General features: G+C 35.0%; 2 protein-coding genes across 9 annotated transcripts in view; one reads left to right on the plus strand and one right to left on the minus strand.

Annotated features, from left to right (window-relative positions):
- The window catches only part of LOC106882229 (uncharacterized), a 24,483-nt gene extending 15,522 nt beyond the window's left edge, over window positions 1-8,961 (minus strand). For 3 of the 8 annotated variants that reach the window (XM_052976185.2, XM_052976184.2, XM_052976183.2), the window contains exons 1-5: window positions 6,506-6,679; window positions 5,617-5,860; window positions 4,157-4,294; window positions 3,272-3,390; window positions 1,412-1,503 (exon numbers count right to left, since the gene is read on the minus strand). In XM_052976185.2, coding sequence (XP_052832145.2) covers window positions 1,412-1,503; window positions 3,272-3,390; window positions 4,157-4,294; window positions 5,617-5,860; window positions 6,506-6,580 — 668 coding nt within the window. In that variant the 5' untranslated portion in view covers window positions 6,581-6,679. Of the gene's footprint in view, window positions 1-1,411; window positions 1,504-3,271; window positions 3,391-4,156; window positions 4,295-5,616; window positions 5,861-6,505; window positions 6,680-6,978; window positions 8,158-8,829 lie in introns of those variants that run through there. The other 5 variants (XM_089342049.1, XM_014932829.3, XM_014932833.3 and 2 more) reach the window with 4 other exon arrangements.
- LOC106882231 (putative RNA-binding protein 18) lies at window positions 8,244-16,463 on the plus strand. The gene is made up of 6 exons (XM_014932835.3): window positions 8,244-8,537; window positions 10,047-10,135; window positions 12,034-12,160; window positions 12,352-12,438; window positions 13,836-13,918; window positions 16,209-16,463. Exons 1-6 carry the CDS (start codon window positions 8,523-8,525, stop codon window positions 16,393-16,395), a joined length of 588 nt encoding a protein of 195 aa, XP_014788321.1. The 5' UTR covers window positions 8,244-8,522; the 3' UTR covers window positions 16,396-16,463.
- The last annotated feature ends 862 nt before the right edge of the window (window positions 16,464-17,325 follow it).

Here is a 17,325-nt window from a genome sequence, read left to right on the forward strand (position 1 = left end):
GTCCCGGAGTATCATTACATTTCCATCCTCCTGCATAACTTTACTTGGTACATGCTCATACCAGTTCTCTGTTACTTCGTATTGGTATTTACAGCACAAGAGTCAATGAAGATACACACACATTTTATCGTGGCGGCGCTTGCATTCTTTTTGTGCAAGGCTCTCATATCCACTTACCAAGTGGGTCACATTTTCCACACTCTTTCCACAGAGTCTGCATTTCTGGATGTCAGAAGTTTTATAGATGTTATACTTCACTGAATTGGTAGCGAGAGCCTGGTCTTGTGCAGCAATGATCAGGCTTTCGGTGGTATGTTTCAAATCACCTCACTCAAGCCATACCCATAATGCTGTATTCTTCTTAACGCCTTGTGTATTCCTTTCAAACTGTCCATGCATTCTCATTTCAAGCGGGTCTTCTTTTCTCTTCTCCTCAACTCTTTGGTTAAATTGTTCCTTGCTCATCATTTCATCTGCATTTATACTTTATATCTTTCACAGCATATTGCAGCAGGTCTTTATCACTATTTATCAAATACTCGGCAAGCGTTCTCCTTTCACTCCTTATACAATGGTCTATACTAATTAGTCCTCTGCCACCATTCTTTCTTTTCATGTTATTATTACTATTATTATTATTAATATTACTATTATTATGGGTGACACAAGTTATGTTAAGCATAAACATAATGACATAACTTGATTTAAGAACTACCAAATGACTTAGAGTAATTTTTATTCGATGCAGCATTTTGCTCGGAAGCTAAATCTCACTTTTGGCCTTAACTTACAGACTGGAGTAATAGGACTTGAAAGTCTCACGTAGAAAAAAATCTGTCTCAATGAAATCCATCTGACCCATGCAAGTATGAAAAAGTGGACATTAAAACGATGCTGATGATGACGATGATGATTCCATGACCAAGAATCTGGTAAAATACCTAGTCATATAAACTATGTAGTCCATGAATGGAATGAAAGCTATTTTTCACCATACTATTTATTATTATTAATGTTAAACACTTTCAAAGGAACAAAGAAAAAGGTAATTTTCAGAATGAAAGTTGAGATTAGACAAACTTATTTTGGAGAAAAAATAATGTCTTGATTTAAGCAGTGACTAAACTTATGAACTTTTCACCAATGTCCACTGAAGAGAAGACTATGTTGACATAGACAGGTAATTAAGCAGGACAATGTACAGACCAGAATGAAGATACTTGTGTTAGTTGATAGAAGACATTCACAGAAGAGACAGACTAAAATGATAAAGAGAAAGGGTTTGATGAAAGCTGAGAAGAGATGAAAAAATGCTGAGTCTAAATTTTAGATCCTAAAATGATTGAGTTGTGGGGAGCTGGAGTCAGCATCAACAAGAATTTTCATTAAGTGATTACAACAGAGTTCTTACTTTGGTATTGGAATAAAAATAGTTGTTCCATCCACTTGAGGGTTTATGGCAGCTCCTGATTTAATGATTGCATTCTTCACTATTGGCAAATACTGGAGAGAAAATATAAATCAGTTATTTTAATATTTGTCAAATTCTGCAGGTAACTGAACCAATCCTCAATATATTTCAGATATTTAAGGTGGCAATCTGGCAGAATTGTTAGCATACTGGGCAAGATGCTTAATAGCATTTTGTCAATCTCTATAGGGTGTTCACAAAATCTGGGTACATAGGGATTAACACATACTTTAAGAAATTATTATTTCTTATATTTAATTGTTTATGTTATGATTTTATTTACTCCATGTACCCAGACTTTGTGGACACCCTGTACATTCTGAGTTCAAATTCCACTGAAGTTGACTTTGCCTTTCATCCTTTTGGGGCCTGATAAAATAAGTACCAGTTAAGCACTGGAGTTGATTTAATTGACTTGGCCTCCTTCCCCAAACTGGTGGCCTTGTACCAAAATTTAAAACCAATATATTTCAGATATTATTTTATTAACTTTAACAGAAAGAACTACAAAGGCAATCTCCAGTGTTATCTGAACTTGCAGCCAAACATTGAAATACATTTAATACACAGCTGCCAGCTATGTTATCTATTTGAATATTAGAAATTGTAGAATGATGGGCAAAAATACTTTGAAGATTTAGTTACAGATCTTCTTTCCCTAACCAATGTTAATTTCATGTCTCATTATTTTGAAGTCAGTAAGGTGGTGAGGTGGCAGAATCATTACCACACTGAACAAAATGCTTAGTGTCTGTCTTTACATTATGAGTTCAAATTCCACTTAGCCCGACCTTGCCTTTCACTCTTTGGGGATCAATGAAATAAGTATCAGCTAAGTACTGAGGTTAATGTAATCAACTTGATCCCCTACCCTAAAAACTTGCTGGCCTTGTGCCAAAATTTGAAACCATTAAAGGTGGCGAGCTGGCAGAATCATTAGCACATTGGACAAAATGTTTAATGATGTTTCAGCCATCTTTTCATTATAAATTCAAATTCTGCCGGGGGGGGGGGGGTGTCAATGAAGTAAGTACCAATTGAGAACACTGGGACTGATGTAATCAACTAGCCTCTACTCCTAGAAAAATTCAGGCCTTGTGACTATAGTAGAAAGGATTATTCTGGAGTCAGTAAAATAAGTAACAATCAAGAATTGGAACCAATCTTAATAAACAATACTCCCTGAAATTTCAAACTCTTGTATCTATGTTAGCAATTGATATAAATCAGTAAATTAATATTAAATGAAATAATAAGGTGGCAAATTGGCAGAATTGTTAGCATACCAGACAAACAGCTTAGCAGCATTTCATCCGCCTTTACCATCTGAGTTCAAATTCCACCAAGGTCTATTTTGCCTTTCATCCTTTCAGGGTCGACAAAATAAGTACAAATTGAACACTGGAGTCAATTCAATCGACTTATTCCCTCCCTTGAAATTGCTGGTTTTGTGCCAAAATTTGAAATCAATATTAAATGAAATAATGGAGTCATAAAGGGGTGGTGATGATTAAGGTAATATGACGAAAGATATACATGGTAAATGAGAAAATAATTACTATGTTTGATGACATATAAGATGCACTTTTTTCTTCAAAAATTTCTCAAAAAATCGTCCCAGGTCCTACAAAGTTTGGCCTATATTACATGCTTCCATGTACAAAAGAACTTTCTTCTTGAATATGTGCAGCTGATATTGGGGAGTCTTTTATGCCATCAAATATAATAGAATTAATTAATATTAAACGGAAAAGAATGTAATAAGATATGCATAATAGAGAAGACAATCAGTAGACAAACCTGAGTTGACTCCCTTAAATTAATCACTATCAAAGATGGATTCTTCTGGATAATTTGAGCAATTTGGTTGAGAGGAAATTCTTTATTTTCTATTTTCACAGTAATTGTATCAAAAACACCTGAAATAAGTGGATTGTGGAGTTATCAGGATTTTGCACAGAAATTAAATGAGAAATAACAAAGATATGTTAGATTAAACTTATGCAATAGAGTAATATCATTAATATTACTATATGTCATGTGTCTATATTTGGCAACTGGTTTCTCTTTTTCTGTATTGATATATGAATGTGAAAGGAGAAAGCAGTGGCTGTGCTGAGAGAGGTGGAAGAGAGAGAAAGAAAGTATATCAAGAGATGTGTGTTATAAAGATAGATAGGTGAAGGAAGAGAGAGAGAGAAATAGAGACAGATAAGTGGTGGGATGGAAGAAAGAGTGAGAAAGGAGGGGCAATAGTGTGTATGAATAAAAGAGAAGAGATAGAAAGAGAAAAAAAGATAAAGTTCTACAACAGAAAGGGAGAATTAGCGAGATGACATGGTAAAAATAATAGAAGTATAGGAAGTGAGTGAACGAGAGAGAGAATGAGAAGGGAGAGAGAGAAATTCAATAATATCGTGTTGGGGGGGGGGTAGTAGTAGTAGTGTGCAGTTGGTGAATATGTTGGAAAATCTGATCATTAAACATTGAGTGTGAAGAAGGAAGTGATTGGCATAAGATGAGAAGAGAGAGAGAGAGAAAGAGTTATTTTTATTTCAAGGCACTGACAATGAAGACAGACGACATGTCTATAGCAACATGAAGAACTTGGAGACATTAAAGTAATTCATGTTGATGAGAATAATAATAATTATAATGATGACAGTGAAAATTAGGACAACTTACGGGTGGATATTCTGAGAGAAAGTTGATTTAAGTAATCCACTTGAAGTTGTTCCAACACACTAGACATTTCGGATTTGAAAGCTGTCAAATTTATTATCTCCTCCATTTCCTCATCACTAACAAACACTTTTGGTTTACCTGTTAGCAGAAAAAGGAATTTCTGAGAACGTTTCAAAGGAATAGTCTTCAAAAAGTCATTTGGAAATGTTTATTAGTTTTACCTTTTATTGATGAAAACTAAAGAAATTTGTGGAATTGTTGATAAAGAGAAAGAAAACCAAATAACTGGAATCTTAAAAAATTAAAGCATCAGAGGAAATATTCTATAATATTTATTCTAGTTAAGGCAGCAAGCTTGCAGAATTGTTAGCAAGCGGGGCAGAATGCTTAGCAGCATTTCATCCCTCTTCACATTCTGAGTTTAAATACCACTAAAGTCGACTTTGCCTTTCATCCTTTCAGAACAGTGGCAGCTCTTAGATATGAAGTGGAAATAGGGGGTACTGCAGTTCCGCAGTTCCTATACAAGCCGCTACTGTTTCAGGGTCAATAAAATAAGTACTAGTTGAGTACTAGGGTTGATGTAATCAACTTACTCTTTCCTCCAAAATTGCTGGCCCTGTACCAACACCTGAAACCAATATTTTTTCTGGTTCCTTACATTGTGAGTTCAATTTTGTTTTTCATCCTCTCGAGGTGAATGCTAGATTTTCTAGAAATAGCAATCAAATTACACCCTATCATCATGACATGAAAAGAGAGAATTACACTGGCTAATGCAACTAGGCTCATTGCCAGACTTTGGTGCCTGAGGGTACTTCAGAATATTCTGGGTGGGCACTAATTTGTATTATAGGAAGATTTGTGTAAACTGTATTTTCTAAATCTGAGGGTACACCATTGAATAGTGAGGAAATGCCATCCAGTTTGTAAATTGTATTTTATAAATATGAGGGTGTACCATTACCATTGAATAGTGAGGGGGCTGTACCATCCAGTGCACCTACTTAGTGACAGACATAAATGGAATTCTCTTGTTTCTAGCTATACAATAATTATTTATTTCTTTATTACCCACAGGGGGCTAAACATAGAGGGGACGAACAAGGACAGACAAAGGGTTAAAGTCGACTATATCAAGCCAGTGCATAACCGGTACTTATTTAATCAACCCTGAAAGGATGAAAGGCAAAGTTGACCTCGGCGGAATTTGAACTCAGAACGTAATGGCAGACGAAATAAACATTTCTGCCAGCTTGCTGCCTTACAATAATTATTTACCTGATTCATGGAAGAACATTCAACAAGAGTTCTCAATAACTGATTCATAGAGCAACATTCACAGAAAGTCCCAACCAGTTTCTGCAGTAACATTTTGCTAATTTGGAGATCCACCCCAGACAATAATAATTATAACTAGTAAATAATGAATGCGGAATGAAAATAAATCCAATACTTACTTGTTTTCTTCTTAGATTTGGAAGCTTTGGCATATTCACGGATATGACACCAGTTGCATGATGCAGTTAGTGAGACACTGGATCTTGGATCAATATTTCCATGACATTTGGATAACATACATAACATTTGTCTCCTGTTATTGAATGATGTCAAAGTGGAAGGAAATTTCTGGATAAAAGCAGGTTGTACCTTTGAAAAGAGACCAGTGCGTAGTCGCCATAAAACCCTCCATGTATTCATAATCTGCAATATAGTATTAAAAGGAAGATTTTAAACTGGGAGATTAAAAGCTGCAATATATTATTATTCCTGAGGCTCTTACATTATTAAAGAGAGAAAGCTTATAGTTGGGTCAGTAATCAGGATGTTAGTATGTTAATTACAGGATCGGTGGCGCAGCGATTAGAGCATCGGGCTCACAATCACGAAGTAGTGAGTTCGATTCCTGGACCAGCCCATGTGTTGTATTCTTGACCAAGACACTTTATTTTCACATTGCTCCAGTTCACTCAGCTATAGAAATGAGCTGCAATGTCACCAGTGCCCAGCTTAATTGACCTCTGCCTTTCCCTTGGATAACATTGGTGGTGTGGAGAGGGGAGGCTGGTATGCATGGGTGACTACTAGTCTCCCATAAACAACCTTGCCCAGACTTGTGCCTTGGAGGAGCACTTTCTAGGTGTAATCTCATGATCATCCATGACCAGAGGGGGTTTTTAGTTGTAGTAATAGTAATAGCAACAGCTGTGGTAGTGATAGAGAAATGCTACATTCTGAGTTCAAAGGATTATTATTAGTAGAAGTAGTAGTTTAAAGGTATTATTATTATTATTATTATTATTAGTAGTAGTAGTAGTAGTAGTAGTAGCAGCAAATAAAATAAAGTACCAGACAATTACTGGGGTTGATGGCACTAACTCCTCCCCTCACAATTGTTGGCCTTTTACCATAATTTGAAACCATTATTAATAAGGGCAGTTAATTGGTGGATTCGCTGAATCATTAGTGTATTGGGGAAAATGCTTGGCTTTTGAGTCAAATCTATCCAAGGTCAACTTTTCCTTTCATCTCTCTGGAGTCAATAAAATAAGAACTAGTTAAGTATTTGGGATGGATGGTGTTGATTAAAAACCCTCTCCTCAAAACTGCTGGTCTAAGTTAGAAATAATTATTTGCCAGAACATTGGATAGCAGAATAGACACAGCACTGAACAAAATGCTTCAGAATATTTAGTGATGTCAAGGTTGAGAGCTGGCAGAATTTGTTCCGTTTGGCTACGGAAGCAGTGACCCTCCCATTTACTGCAGTATCTAGAATGTGGGAAGGTGCAAAGTTATAGACTTCTAGATGAGGCACCTACCTCTTACCCAGGAATAAAGGGCAAGACTATCTTGTCTCTTCCCATCCAGTGGGATCCAGAAATGAGGGGATATTAACTCGAGTTAGGGCTCGCTTTGTTTTGGTTTTTCATTCTTGCGCAAGACAATGGATGTTTGGGAGAATGTACGGCAAAAAATAGCTCAGTTCAAGTTAGGTACTTCTTAATCTCATCGGTCAAGGTGCAATATGGAGGAATGAAAGACAAATACTGCAAAACATTAATGCATCGCCGGCAGTGGACGTTTCTGTCACTCAAGGACACAGTAAATAGCCTCAAGGTGGTTACTCGAGCTGCTAGAAAAAACAGCCAAATTTCCTTCAAATTACACTCTGCTGTATAAAAGAGGAAGAACGCGTTGGACAATTCAGTTCTATATACACTGTCTGATTAAAAAGATGGGATGGTCACGGTCGAAACGTCTTTGATTATGAGTCTGCTGGGTTGGAAGCTGACCTGCAGTTCGACAACCTCATCCACCGGTCACAGTATTTATAATTTGAATTCTCTGTTTTCTTGGTGGTTTTGAGAATGGATCACCTCTTCATTGATAGCTCGGTTTACAAAGGTGAAGCAATTACATATATTTAATGAATATGAATAAATATTTTATTCCACGAGACAATGAAGCCGCAAGGTTGTCGCTCGACCTAGCAGACAAACTTCCCTACAATTACACTTCACAACAAGAAAAAACACATTTTGATAATACAGTCCATGATTCATTATGCATGAAAATAAGATGGGATGGTCACCGCTGAAACGCCTTTGATTATAGATCTGACCTAGGACTAAGTGATAACGAAGTTATTGCAAGTAAGAACTTATCAAAACAACCGAAACAAGAAACCTGTCAAGGGCAAAACTTATGAATTATTTCTAATAATATACATATGACATATATTCAATCAATAAATTTCTGATTCCACGATGTTACCTCACGTTTGTCAAATTAAAGAAATGTAAGAACAAATGTTTTTACATAATAAAAGCTAAAAACTTTGACAAAAGAAACCAAAATTACTAACCGAGGGGCACATGTTAAATGTTTGGCTAGAACTAGTTTTGTATTTACAAGCAATTCACTCTAACGCTACGTAGAATTGAATAGCAGGTTAAATAAGTCTTTATAAATCAAATATTGTTTTAAAGAAATAAAACTAATTATAATAACTAATTATTCTTATTGCTATTATTAATATTAATCTAAACAAAAAAGATGAATTACTAAATACGAAACTTAATTTAGTTGCTAGCTTTACACGTTGCCAACTTGACTACTTTAAAATATTTTCTCCTTTAAGTTCTTTTACTTTTCTCTTCATTTAAATATTAACCACAATATTAACCCTTATATTAGCTGCTTTGCCATCACTAAAACAAATATTTATGAGATATTTAGCTAAGCCATTAAAAAAGCCATAATAGAGAGAATTGCGACTGATTTTGGTTTCCTTGTTCCTTTTTAAAGGCTTTTGTTTGTAATTAAGAAATGTTTTTGTAAACCCTTCACAATTTGTTGTGAAATGACTTCGGACATGGTAAGTTTATCACTTTAATTATATCATTCTTTACATATTTCCTTATATTATAGGAACTTGAAATGATATTTGAAAATATTTCAAAGGAGTGACCAAGAGATTTCTGACAAAAATTCGTGCTGTCCTTGCAGTGTTTGACAGAGAAACAATAGACATTGCTCGTTTAATTTAATTTCGAGCCTTTTCGTCTGAGTTCAAATCTTCCCGAAGGCCCCCGTTGTCTTTCACCTTCTCGGGGTCAGTAAAATAGAATAGACTTGTGTTGAATGATAGCTATTTCTCAACAACTTACAGTTTTGTGTCAGTCTTTCAGACAATAGGGTCGCGTATTGAAATCCTACTGCAAGCTGTATGAATGAATTATTCTTGTTTCTGGTCGATGTAAGCTAAATGAATTATTATGACTACTATTAACTGTTTATCCCAGTAATAGGCTGAGGTAGAAACTTAAATAGTTTTTCCACTAGCTAAAAAAAAAAAAAATCACTATCTACTCACTGCTTTAATTAATTAATGTTTGAAGTCCTGACTCATATTTTATTAATTATTGTTTTTGTTATTAAGGCGACGAACTGGCAGAACCGTCAGCTCCGGACAAAATATTTAGCAGCATTTTTGGTTCTTTACATTCTGAGTTCAAATCTCGCCGAGGTCAATTTTGCCTCTCATCCTTTCGGAGTCAATAAGATATAGGGCCAGTCAAGTATTGGGGGTTGTTGTAATCGATTTACCCACTCCTAAATTGCTGATCGTGTCCTAAAATTTAAGCCATTATTAATAATGTCATAATAATTTCAAGTTTTGGCACAAGGCTAGCAATTTCAGGGTGGAGGTAAGTCGATTACATCAACCTCAGAACTCAACTGGTATTTAGTTTATCGACTCCAAAAGGGTGAAAGGTAAAGTCAGCAGAATTTGAAGACGGACGAAATGCCGCTAAGCATTCTGACCGGCGTGCTAACGATTCTTCCAGCTCGACACCTTAATGGTTTCAAATTCTGGACCAAATAATGATGTTAGATAGGTATAGTTAATATAATTTTCCTGATACTTGATTGATAATTATTTTAACCATTTTGGTGAAAAGACGAAAGGAGTCTGTAAACTCAGAACATAACTAAAATACTTAACATAGTCTTCAGAAATTGATGTTGCCACTCCTTTACAAATGATGAAAATATATAATATAATAATTTTGGAAATAAAATGGGCTGGTTTTGACAAATAGATAATAGTTAAAATTTTATTTACATTCCTGGCATAAAAATAAACATTTCCTAAACATTACAAAGTAAATAAGTTCACCATAAAATGACTCTAGATATCTGGAAAATTTCGTGTTTGTATAAAGGAACAAAGCAAGATTGTTATTTTGTTTAATTCAGATTTAGATCAAAGACAATAGCTTTCTTGTTCACAAGTGCAGATCTTTATTCCTCTACATTTTAGTTTTAGAATGTTATCTACCAAGTTGTGAACACTATATAATCTCACATTTTGCTCTTGCAGCCAACTTATCTCCCAGCACCACCTCAAGATCCTAATGCTGCCGACCAGTGCAGACTATGGATCGGTAACCTTGACCCTCGTGTTACAGAGTAAGTATAACAGCACCTTTTGTCTTTTCCAATTCTCAATCACTGATCCTTATAAAATGATGAAAATACTAATTATTACTATTCATTAAGAAGACTCATTCAACCCTTAATCAGAATTAACCCATTAGCATTTAAACCATCCCAAATATTCTACCTATTCAAACCAGTCAGATCCAGACCGTCACACCTAGTCCTACAATGTCATCCTAAAATATGCAATCACATCATTGATATCTCAAAGCTATGAGATAATGTACGATCAATCTAAAGCAATGTAAATAAAAAGAGATTACATTTGACAGAGTAATCTGAATGCTAAAGGGATATGGTAGAAATAGCAATTTAAATATTTGGAAGTAATTCACATCTTTGGTATCTAGAATATGTTTTGAACCTCCGTACACATTTTGCAATGTAATATTTAATTGTGTTGTGTATAAGTCCATGCAGTTTATACACGTGAGGTAGTCCAGTTATGTTTTATCTAGATTGATGTATTGATAGTCTTTGGCCTAGTCACTTGTATAGTTAATCAGGTTGTACAGAAAGATATGCCTAGCAACATTATAATTAACTGCTTCAAGAGTAAAGGTAAGGCTTTAGTGAGGAGTAATTACAAAGGTAACAAATTGCTGAACCAGGTGTTGAAAGCTGCTGAAGGAGTTATGGTGTAACTACTTAGGAAGAGGATTAGATTGGCTGAGATACAGTTCAATTTTGTGCCAGGGAGAAGTACCACTGACGCTCTTCTAATAAACAAAATATTTAGCCAAAAGTAAACTGCTGTACTTGACTTTTGTCAACTGGAGAAAGCCTCCCTGATCTGGTGGTTGCTGCAGAAGCTAGGAACGGCTGGTGATAGTTGTCCAAGCCATGTACAAGGATTCTGTCAGCAGGGTAACAGTTAACAATGAGTATGGTGATGAATTTAGTGTACAGGCTGGAGCTCAGCTCTCAGTCACCTTATTATTGCTCTCCAGGCTATAACAGGAGTTTTAAGATTTACTCATAGGAACTACTATATGCTGATAACCTTGTTCTGTTGGCTGAAATGGTAACAGGATTAGATAAAAATTTCAGGTGTGAAAGTAAAACTTGGAATCAAAGGGCCTTGAATTTAGAAAAGACCAAAATCCTAGTAAGCAGCAAAACAGTATGTTTATCCCTTCAGGAAAATGGCAGTGTTTGATTTGTAAAAAAGATGTAGGTAGTAATTCCACACAGTGTATCCATATATGCTGATAACCTTGTTCTGTTTGCTGAAATGGTAGCAGGATTAGATAAAAATTTCAGGTGTGAAAGTAAAACTTGGAATCAAAGGGTTATGTACATGGCTATGGACACACAAGAGGTGCATTGGAACCACTGGAAGATTAACAGAGAAAGAAGTCTTGTCTGTGGCAGATGTGCAGGAGCAATAAAAACTAAGAACACATCAGAAATAAATTTTCTTAAATGCCCAGGAGGATCCTTAGAGGTAGTAGACAGTTTCTGTTAACTAGGTGACCAAATTAGCAGTGGAGGAGGTTGTTCTAAAAATTAAGTTGTTAGAATAAGAACCAGCTGGAGGAAGTTCAAAGAGCTATTACTTCTGTTGATAACAAAAGGTCTCTCAGGATGAAAGGTAGAGTGTATGCTACTCCTCTTTGTAACTATTTCCGAGTCAGAGCCTTTTAAACAGTCCAGCTCATGCCAACATGTATGTTAAGTGATGATGATGAATGCACTATTAATTTGAAAGGATCAAATGATTCTAACCAAGTTCTTGAAGAGTTTGCATGTAATACTAACTGTTTAATTTAATATCTATTCAAAATACACCAAATGTCTTTTTCAGTGAAATACTGCCTTTCTGTTGCTGTATAAATATAATTTATCAATATAAATATACCTTTCAGATTTGCTTTACTTAAAATCCTTCAGAAATTTGGTAATCTTTTGAAATTTGATTTGATGTACCACAAATCAGGACCAGACCAGGGTAAACACAGAGGATATTGTTTTGCTACTTATGAAAATAAAGAGGTGAGATCATTTACTGAGATTTCATTTAATTTAACAACTGCTGGGTTTGACTTTATTGTTTTCATTGTCTTTATTCATTTTATGATAAACCACAGTTTAAAAAAAAAAAGGTGTCAACATTTATTGTTTAGTCCATGTTTCATCATCTCTAAAATGAAATCTAATTATGATTGTTATTTGTTTACTTTCAGGAAGCAAGTTATGCCTGTCAATGTCTTGATGGGAAGCTTCTTTTGTCAAAAAACTTATCTGTCAAGTTGGCACATTCAGATAAAGATGTATGTTTTTATTACTTTGTTTGTATAATCTATATTCGTTAAAATGTATCAGCATTGTGCTGTTGTTGAATATTTAAGAAGTTTCTTTCGGCAGCAAGCTGGCAGAATCATTAGCACGCCAGGCAAAATGCTTAGCAGCAGTTCATCTGTCTTTATGTTCGGAGTTCAAATTCTGCCAAAGTCAACTTTGCATTTCATCTTCTTTAGTACATTTTTCTTTAGTGATGAAAGAAATACAAAACATTCTGTTAGAAATTATTTTAATCTTGGTCTTGAAATGAATTTTCTTTTTAATTACAAAGTTAAAAAACAAAATTTTGTTTTGCACTTAGTTTTAGTTGTTTTAACTTCTTTGCATCAGTGAGGGAAAATGTTTAAACTATAAAAAGAATTGAAAAATTATAATTTTTAAAAATATCTTCATCTTATACCATGGACTACAAAGTTTTGTGGAGAGAATATTATTATGCTGAAACCCAGTCCTTGTGCAATAATACCTTGATATACGAGTTAATTCGTACCCAGAGAATGCTTCAACAAGTGAAAACTCATAAACAGAAAATCAAACTCGTAAAAGCTTGTAAACCCAGTGTCTCCTATTTTGATGATCCCAAACTAAGAATATAAAGGGAGGTAACTAAATACTACAAACCATTTAGTTCAGGTGATTTGTAATTTTAATGGCTTTATTAGAGAGTGGGGAAAATGGCAGCACCTCTGACCCTTTACAAAAAAGTTTCCGTGACTAGTTAGAGGAAGAGGTTATGGTTGGGTTTGGGATGTTGCTTGAATGCTTGCAGCAGAATAGACTCTGGTCATCCAATGCTCAGATGGTGATGTTAAATCAGGCAAATGAATTCATTCTGTCACTCTTAAACAGGAATGGTCCCTTTAATGGCTTTCTGCATCGTTTCACTCACAAAACATTAATTAACTGATGCTATGATAATAGGTTCTTGTTTGTGGTGTCATGCAGTTACACTGAACCTGAAATCAAGTAGCTGCACCTAGCCATGTCTGCACAAATGAATACCTTTAGTTCCAGTTTCCTTCATCATTATCATTATCATTGTTTAATGTCCACTTTCCATGCTGGCATGGGTTGGACGGTTCGACTGGAAACTGGTAAGCTGAGGGGCTGCACCAGGTTCCAATCTGATTTGGCAAGGTTTCTACAGCTGGAAGCTCTTCTTAATGCAAAAAGCCTTAAACTTCATGGCTCCATTATGTAATTGATGAGAAGCACTCACAAGATATTTTAATATGGCAGCTAATGGATAACAGAATTGATAGACTGTTCGGCAAAATTAGCAGTATTACTTCTTTTTACATCCAAGCAAAATCAGTTTTTGCCTTGCCTTCTTGATTTTTTATTTGTTTTATCTTTTTTATTGCAGCAAAATATCGGCTTACCATTAACAGTAAAAGTCTTGAAAGAAGATGCCAAATTAAGCAATATAGACAGTAATTCAGGACTAAGGTTAGTTGAAAGTATTCCATCGATTTGACGGGATTTTTTTGTCAATTTTACATTTGAGAAGTTCTTGATTTCATTAATGGAATAAGCTGACGATAACAGCATTTATTTAGTCTAATCTATATTTGTTAGTTTCTTAAATAACAAAATTATTTTTTTGTTTCTTTGGTCAGTAAGTGTTATTTCCTATTTGCTTCTACTCTTTTACTTTTTTACTTGTTTCAGTCATTTGATTGTGGCCATGCTGGAGCACCGCCTTTAGTCGAGCAAATCGACCCCAGGACTTATTCTTTGGAAGCCTAGTACTTATTCTATCGGTCTCTTTTGCCGAACTGCTAAGTTACGGGGACGTAAACACACCAGCATCAGTTGTCAAGCGATGTTGGGGGAGACAAACACAGACACACAAACATATACATACACAATTAGATTGGAGCCTGGTGTAGCCATCCGGTTGCACCAGTCCTCAGTCAAATCGTCCAACCCATGCTAGCATGGAAAGCGGACGTTAAACGATGATGATGATGATGATACATATATATGACGGGCTTCTTTCAGTTTCCATCTACCAAATCCACTCACAAGGCTTTGGTCGGCCCGAGGCTATAGCAGAAGATACTTGCCCAAGGTGCCATGCAGTGGGACTGAACCCGGAACCATGTGGTTGGTAAGCAAGCTACTTACCACACAGCCACTCCTGCACCTATCTAGAAATCAAAAGAAAAGACTACTATTCCCTTCAAACTTTGCTTATATGACCTGGACATCAATGTTTTGAAACCGTCCTATTTTCCGTTACATTTCAGACAGATTCAACACTGAGTTGCTGAAGCAGAAATATTTTAACAACATATATTCTGTTCAGCACTAGAAATTTGCTTGTCAGTTGCTTGACCTTAACCACTTGAGCATGTCTCGTAATGACTGATGATGAGCAGAAGTAGTGGGAGAGCATCATAGCCACGTGTTGAAAGGGATTCTTTGGGGTTTGAATAAATGTAACAAAAGCAAAGTTTGAAGGAAATATTAGCCATCTTTCATACTTTTAGGGTAAGCAAATAGGAAATAACAGTTGCTACCCAAGGACAAAACTTGTGTTACATAGTGTAATAGCTTTTATTCCATTGTCTTTTAATATTTTACAGAGCATTTTTGCCAATCATGATACAAAGTTAATTTTTTCCCTTAATTTACATTTGTTTTGTTGTGTAAATATAGTAGAATGGTTTTACATTTTTTTAATTTGTTTTATTGGAACATTTTTATTGCTAAGTACACTGTTTGTTACTGAATTGTCCAGTAAAACTTGTCAGTCAGAGCCCAGGAGCAAGTAAACTGTTAACTGTACTAAAATCCGAACTTGCAATTCCTAAATTATTTCAAATTGCACTAAAATATTTTCTTGCTGAAACATTATTAATGAAAAGGAAGTTTCAAACAAAAGAGATGTAAACTCTGAAGTTGAATTGGCAGGAAACCCATTAAATGTGGAGGAGTAAGGAAAATGATGAAATAATTAGATCAAACTGGATTGATTTCATCATCATCTTTTAACATGTTTTCCATGCTGGCATAAACTGGATGGTTTGACCAGAGCTGGTAAGGTCAGGGGCTGCATCAGTTTCCATTGTCTGTTCTGGCATGGTTTCTATGGCTGGATGCCCTTCCTATCAATGGTTGAGAACCACTGGTTTACATGAAACAATAAAAAAAAAAGTCATTTGGAATCATTGTTAGTTGTATTGTTTCCTGTTTTAAACTTTGCTCCAGCTTTTGATATGACATCAATATATTTGTAGGAAACACCTGTGCCCCACCTCTTAAGTGTCAGGTATTGTTTCCCAACACATCCCTTTGTTCCAGTGATGACCAGGTCTCAAGATTGCTAGATTTGAAGGCGGTGGGCTGGCAGAATCGTTAGCACGCTGGGCGAAATGCTTAGCAGTATTTCGTCGGCTGCTACATTCTGAGTTCAAATTCCGCCGAGGTCGACTTAGCCTTTCATCCTTTCGGGGTCGATTAAATAAGTACCAGTTATGCACTGGGGTTGATGTAATCGACTTAATCCCTTTGACTGTCCTTGTTTGTCCCCTCTATGTTTAGCCCCTTGTGGGCAATAAAAAAAATAAAATTGCTAGATTTAAGAGAATCAACTTGTTTTGTGGCAGAACATGAGTTGCTAAGTTTCATTTCATAAAACAAAAAGCCAAGTTCTTATTAGAGGAGTTCCCAAATTGTTTTCCTTTTCGACGTTTCTATTCATGCAGCATTATTTTCCTTCCATCTTTTGTAGCCGAGAAAGTAAAATCCGAGCAATTGAAGCAAAACTTCGAGCGATGGAAGAAAGTCAGAAGGATTTCACTTACTCCCTGGCCCCTGCGGCAGCACCAGGGACCAGTAAATGGTGCTCATCTCAAATGGCATCCACTCGAAAACCACAAAATAATAAACCTTACAGACGAACTTTTTCTAAAAGATGAGGAACTCTTTTTTTTTTCTAAAGAAAGGAAGAAACATTAAAAAGACCATTTTTCTAAAAAAAAAAAAATTAATTAATAAATGATATGATGGACCATTTTTCTAAAATAAAAATGAATGGTCATTTTCTGAGAGGTCCATTCAAAGAGTACCACTATCAGCACTGCAATGACAATAAATTTAATTCCTGTAACAGAACGGAAGCAAATCTTGTCCATTTCTGCAGGTATTTCTGTATTATTTTTTGTCCAAGTTTCAACTATTTCAGGTAACTTCATGTAATATAGTTTTAGTTTGTAGTTGACTAATTAGTGCAAATGAAGAATGATGAGTATAATTTGTGGAGACTAGAGACAGAAATTCTGTCATCATCATGAATCAATTGAAAAAAGAATCTGCAGAAAGAGAGTAAGTTGATTAAAAGAAAAGAAAAAGACTTTCAACTGAGAGCCATTGCCCATTGGACTGTTGTATCTGAAACAACATTCTATTGATGACATTCTAAACATATTCTTCTCTAGAATACACTTTATTTAACTTTAACATAAAACAGGATTTTTGTAAAACTTGTGAACAGTTTGGAAGATGATCATAGTTGGACTGAACCTTCATACAATAATGCAAAAAAAAAAAAAAGTAAAAAAATCAAACTTTTCCAAAGTTGGAACAATATCTTCATTTTGTATCTTTTAAATATTTTATATTTTTATATGTATTATTCCAAAACTATGACACCAATAAGTTCCATTTCAGTATTTATGGTATGTATGTATATGTATATATATATATATATATATATATATATATATATATATATATATATGTTTGTAATCTTTAATTAGAAATTCCAAGAAATATCCATATATAAAAAATACTCAACATTTGCTGTATTTCTTGTGTCAGTGTCTCATTGGTATGAATAAAATGTGGAT

This window comes from Octopus bimaculoides, chromosome 25 (genome assembly GCF_046866305.1).
Source record: "Octopus bimaculoides isolate indiv1 chromosome 25, ASM4686630v1, whole genome shotgun sequence".
NCBI classification, from domain to species: domain Eukaryota; kingdom Metazoa; phylum Mollusca; class Cephalopoda; order Octopoda; family Octopodidae; genus Octopus; species Octopus bimaculoides.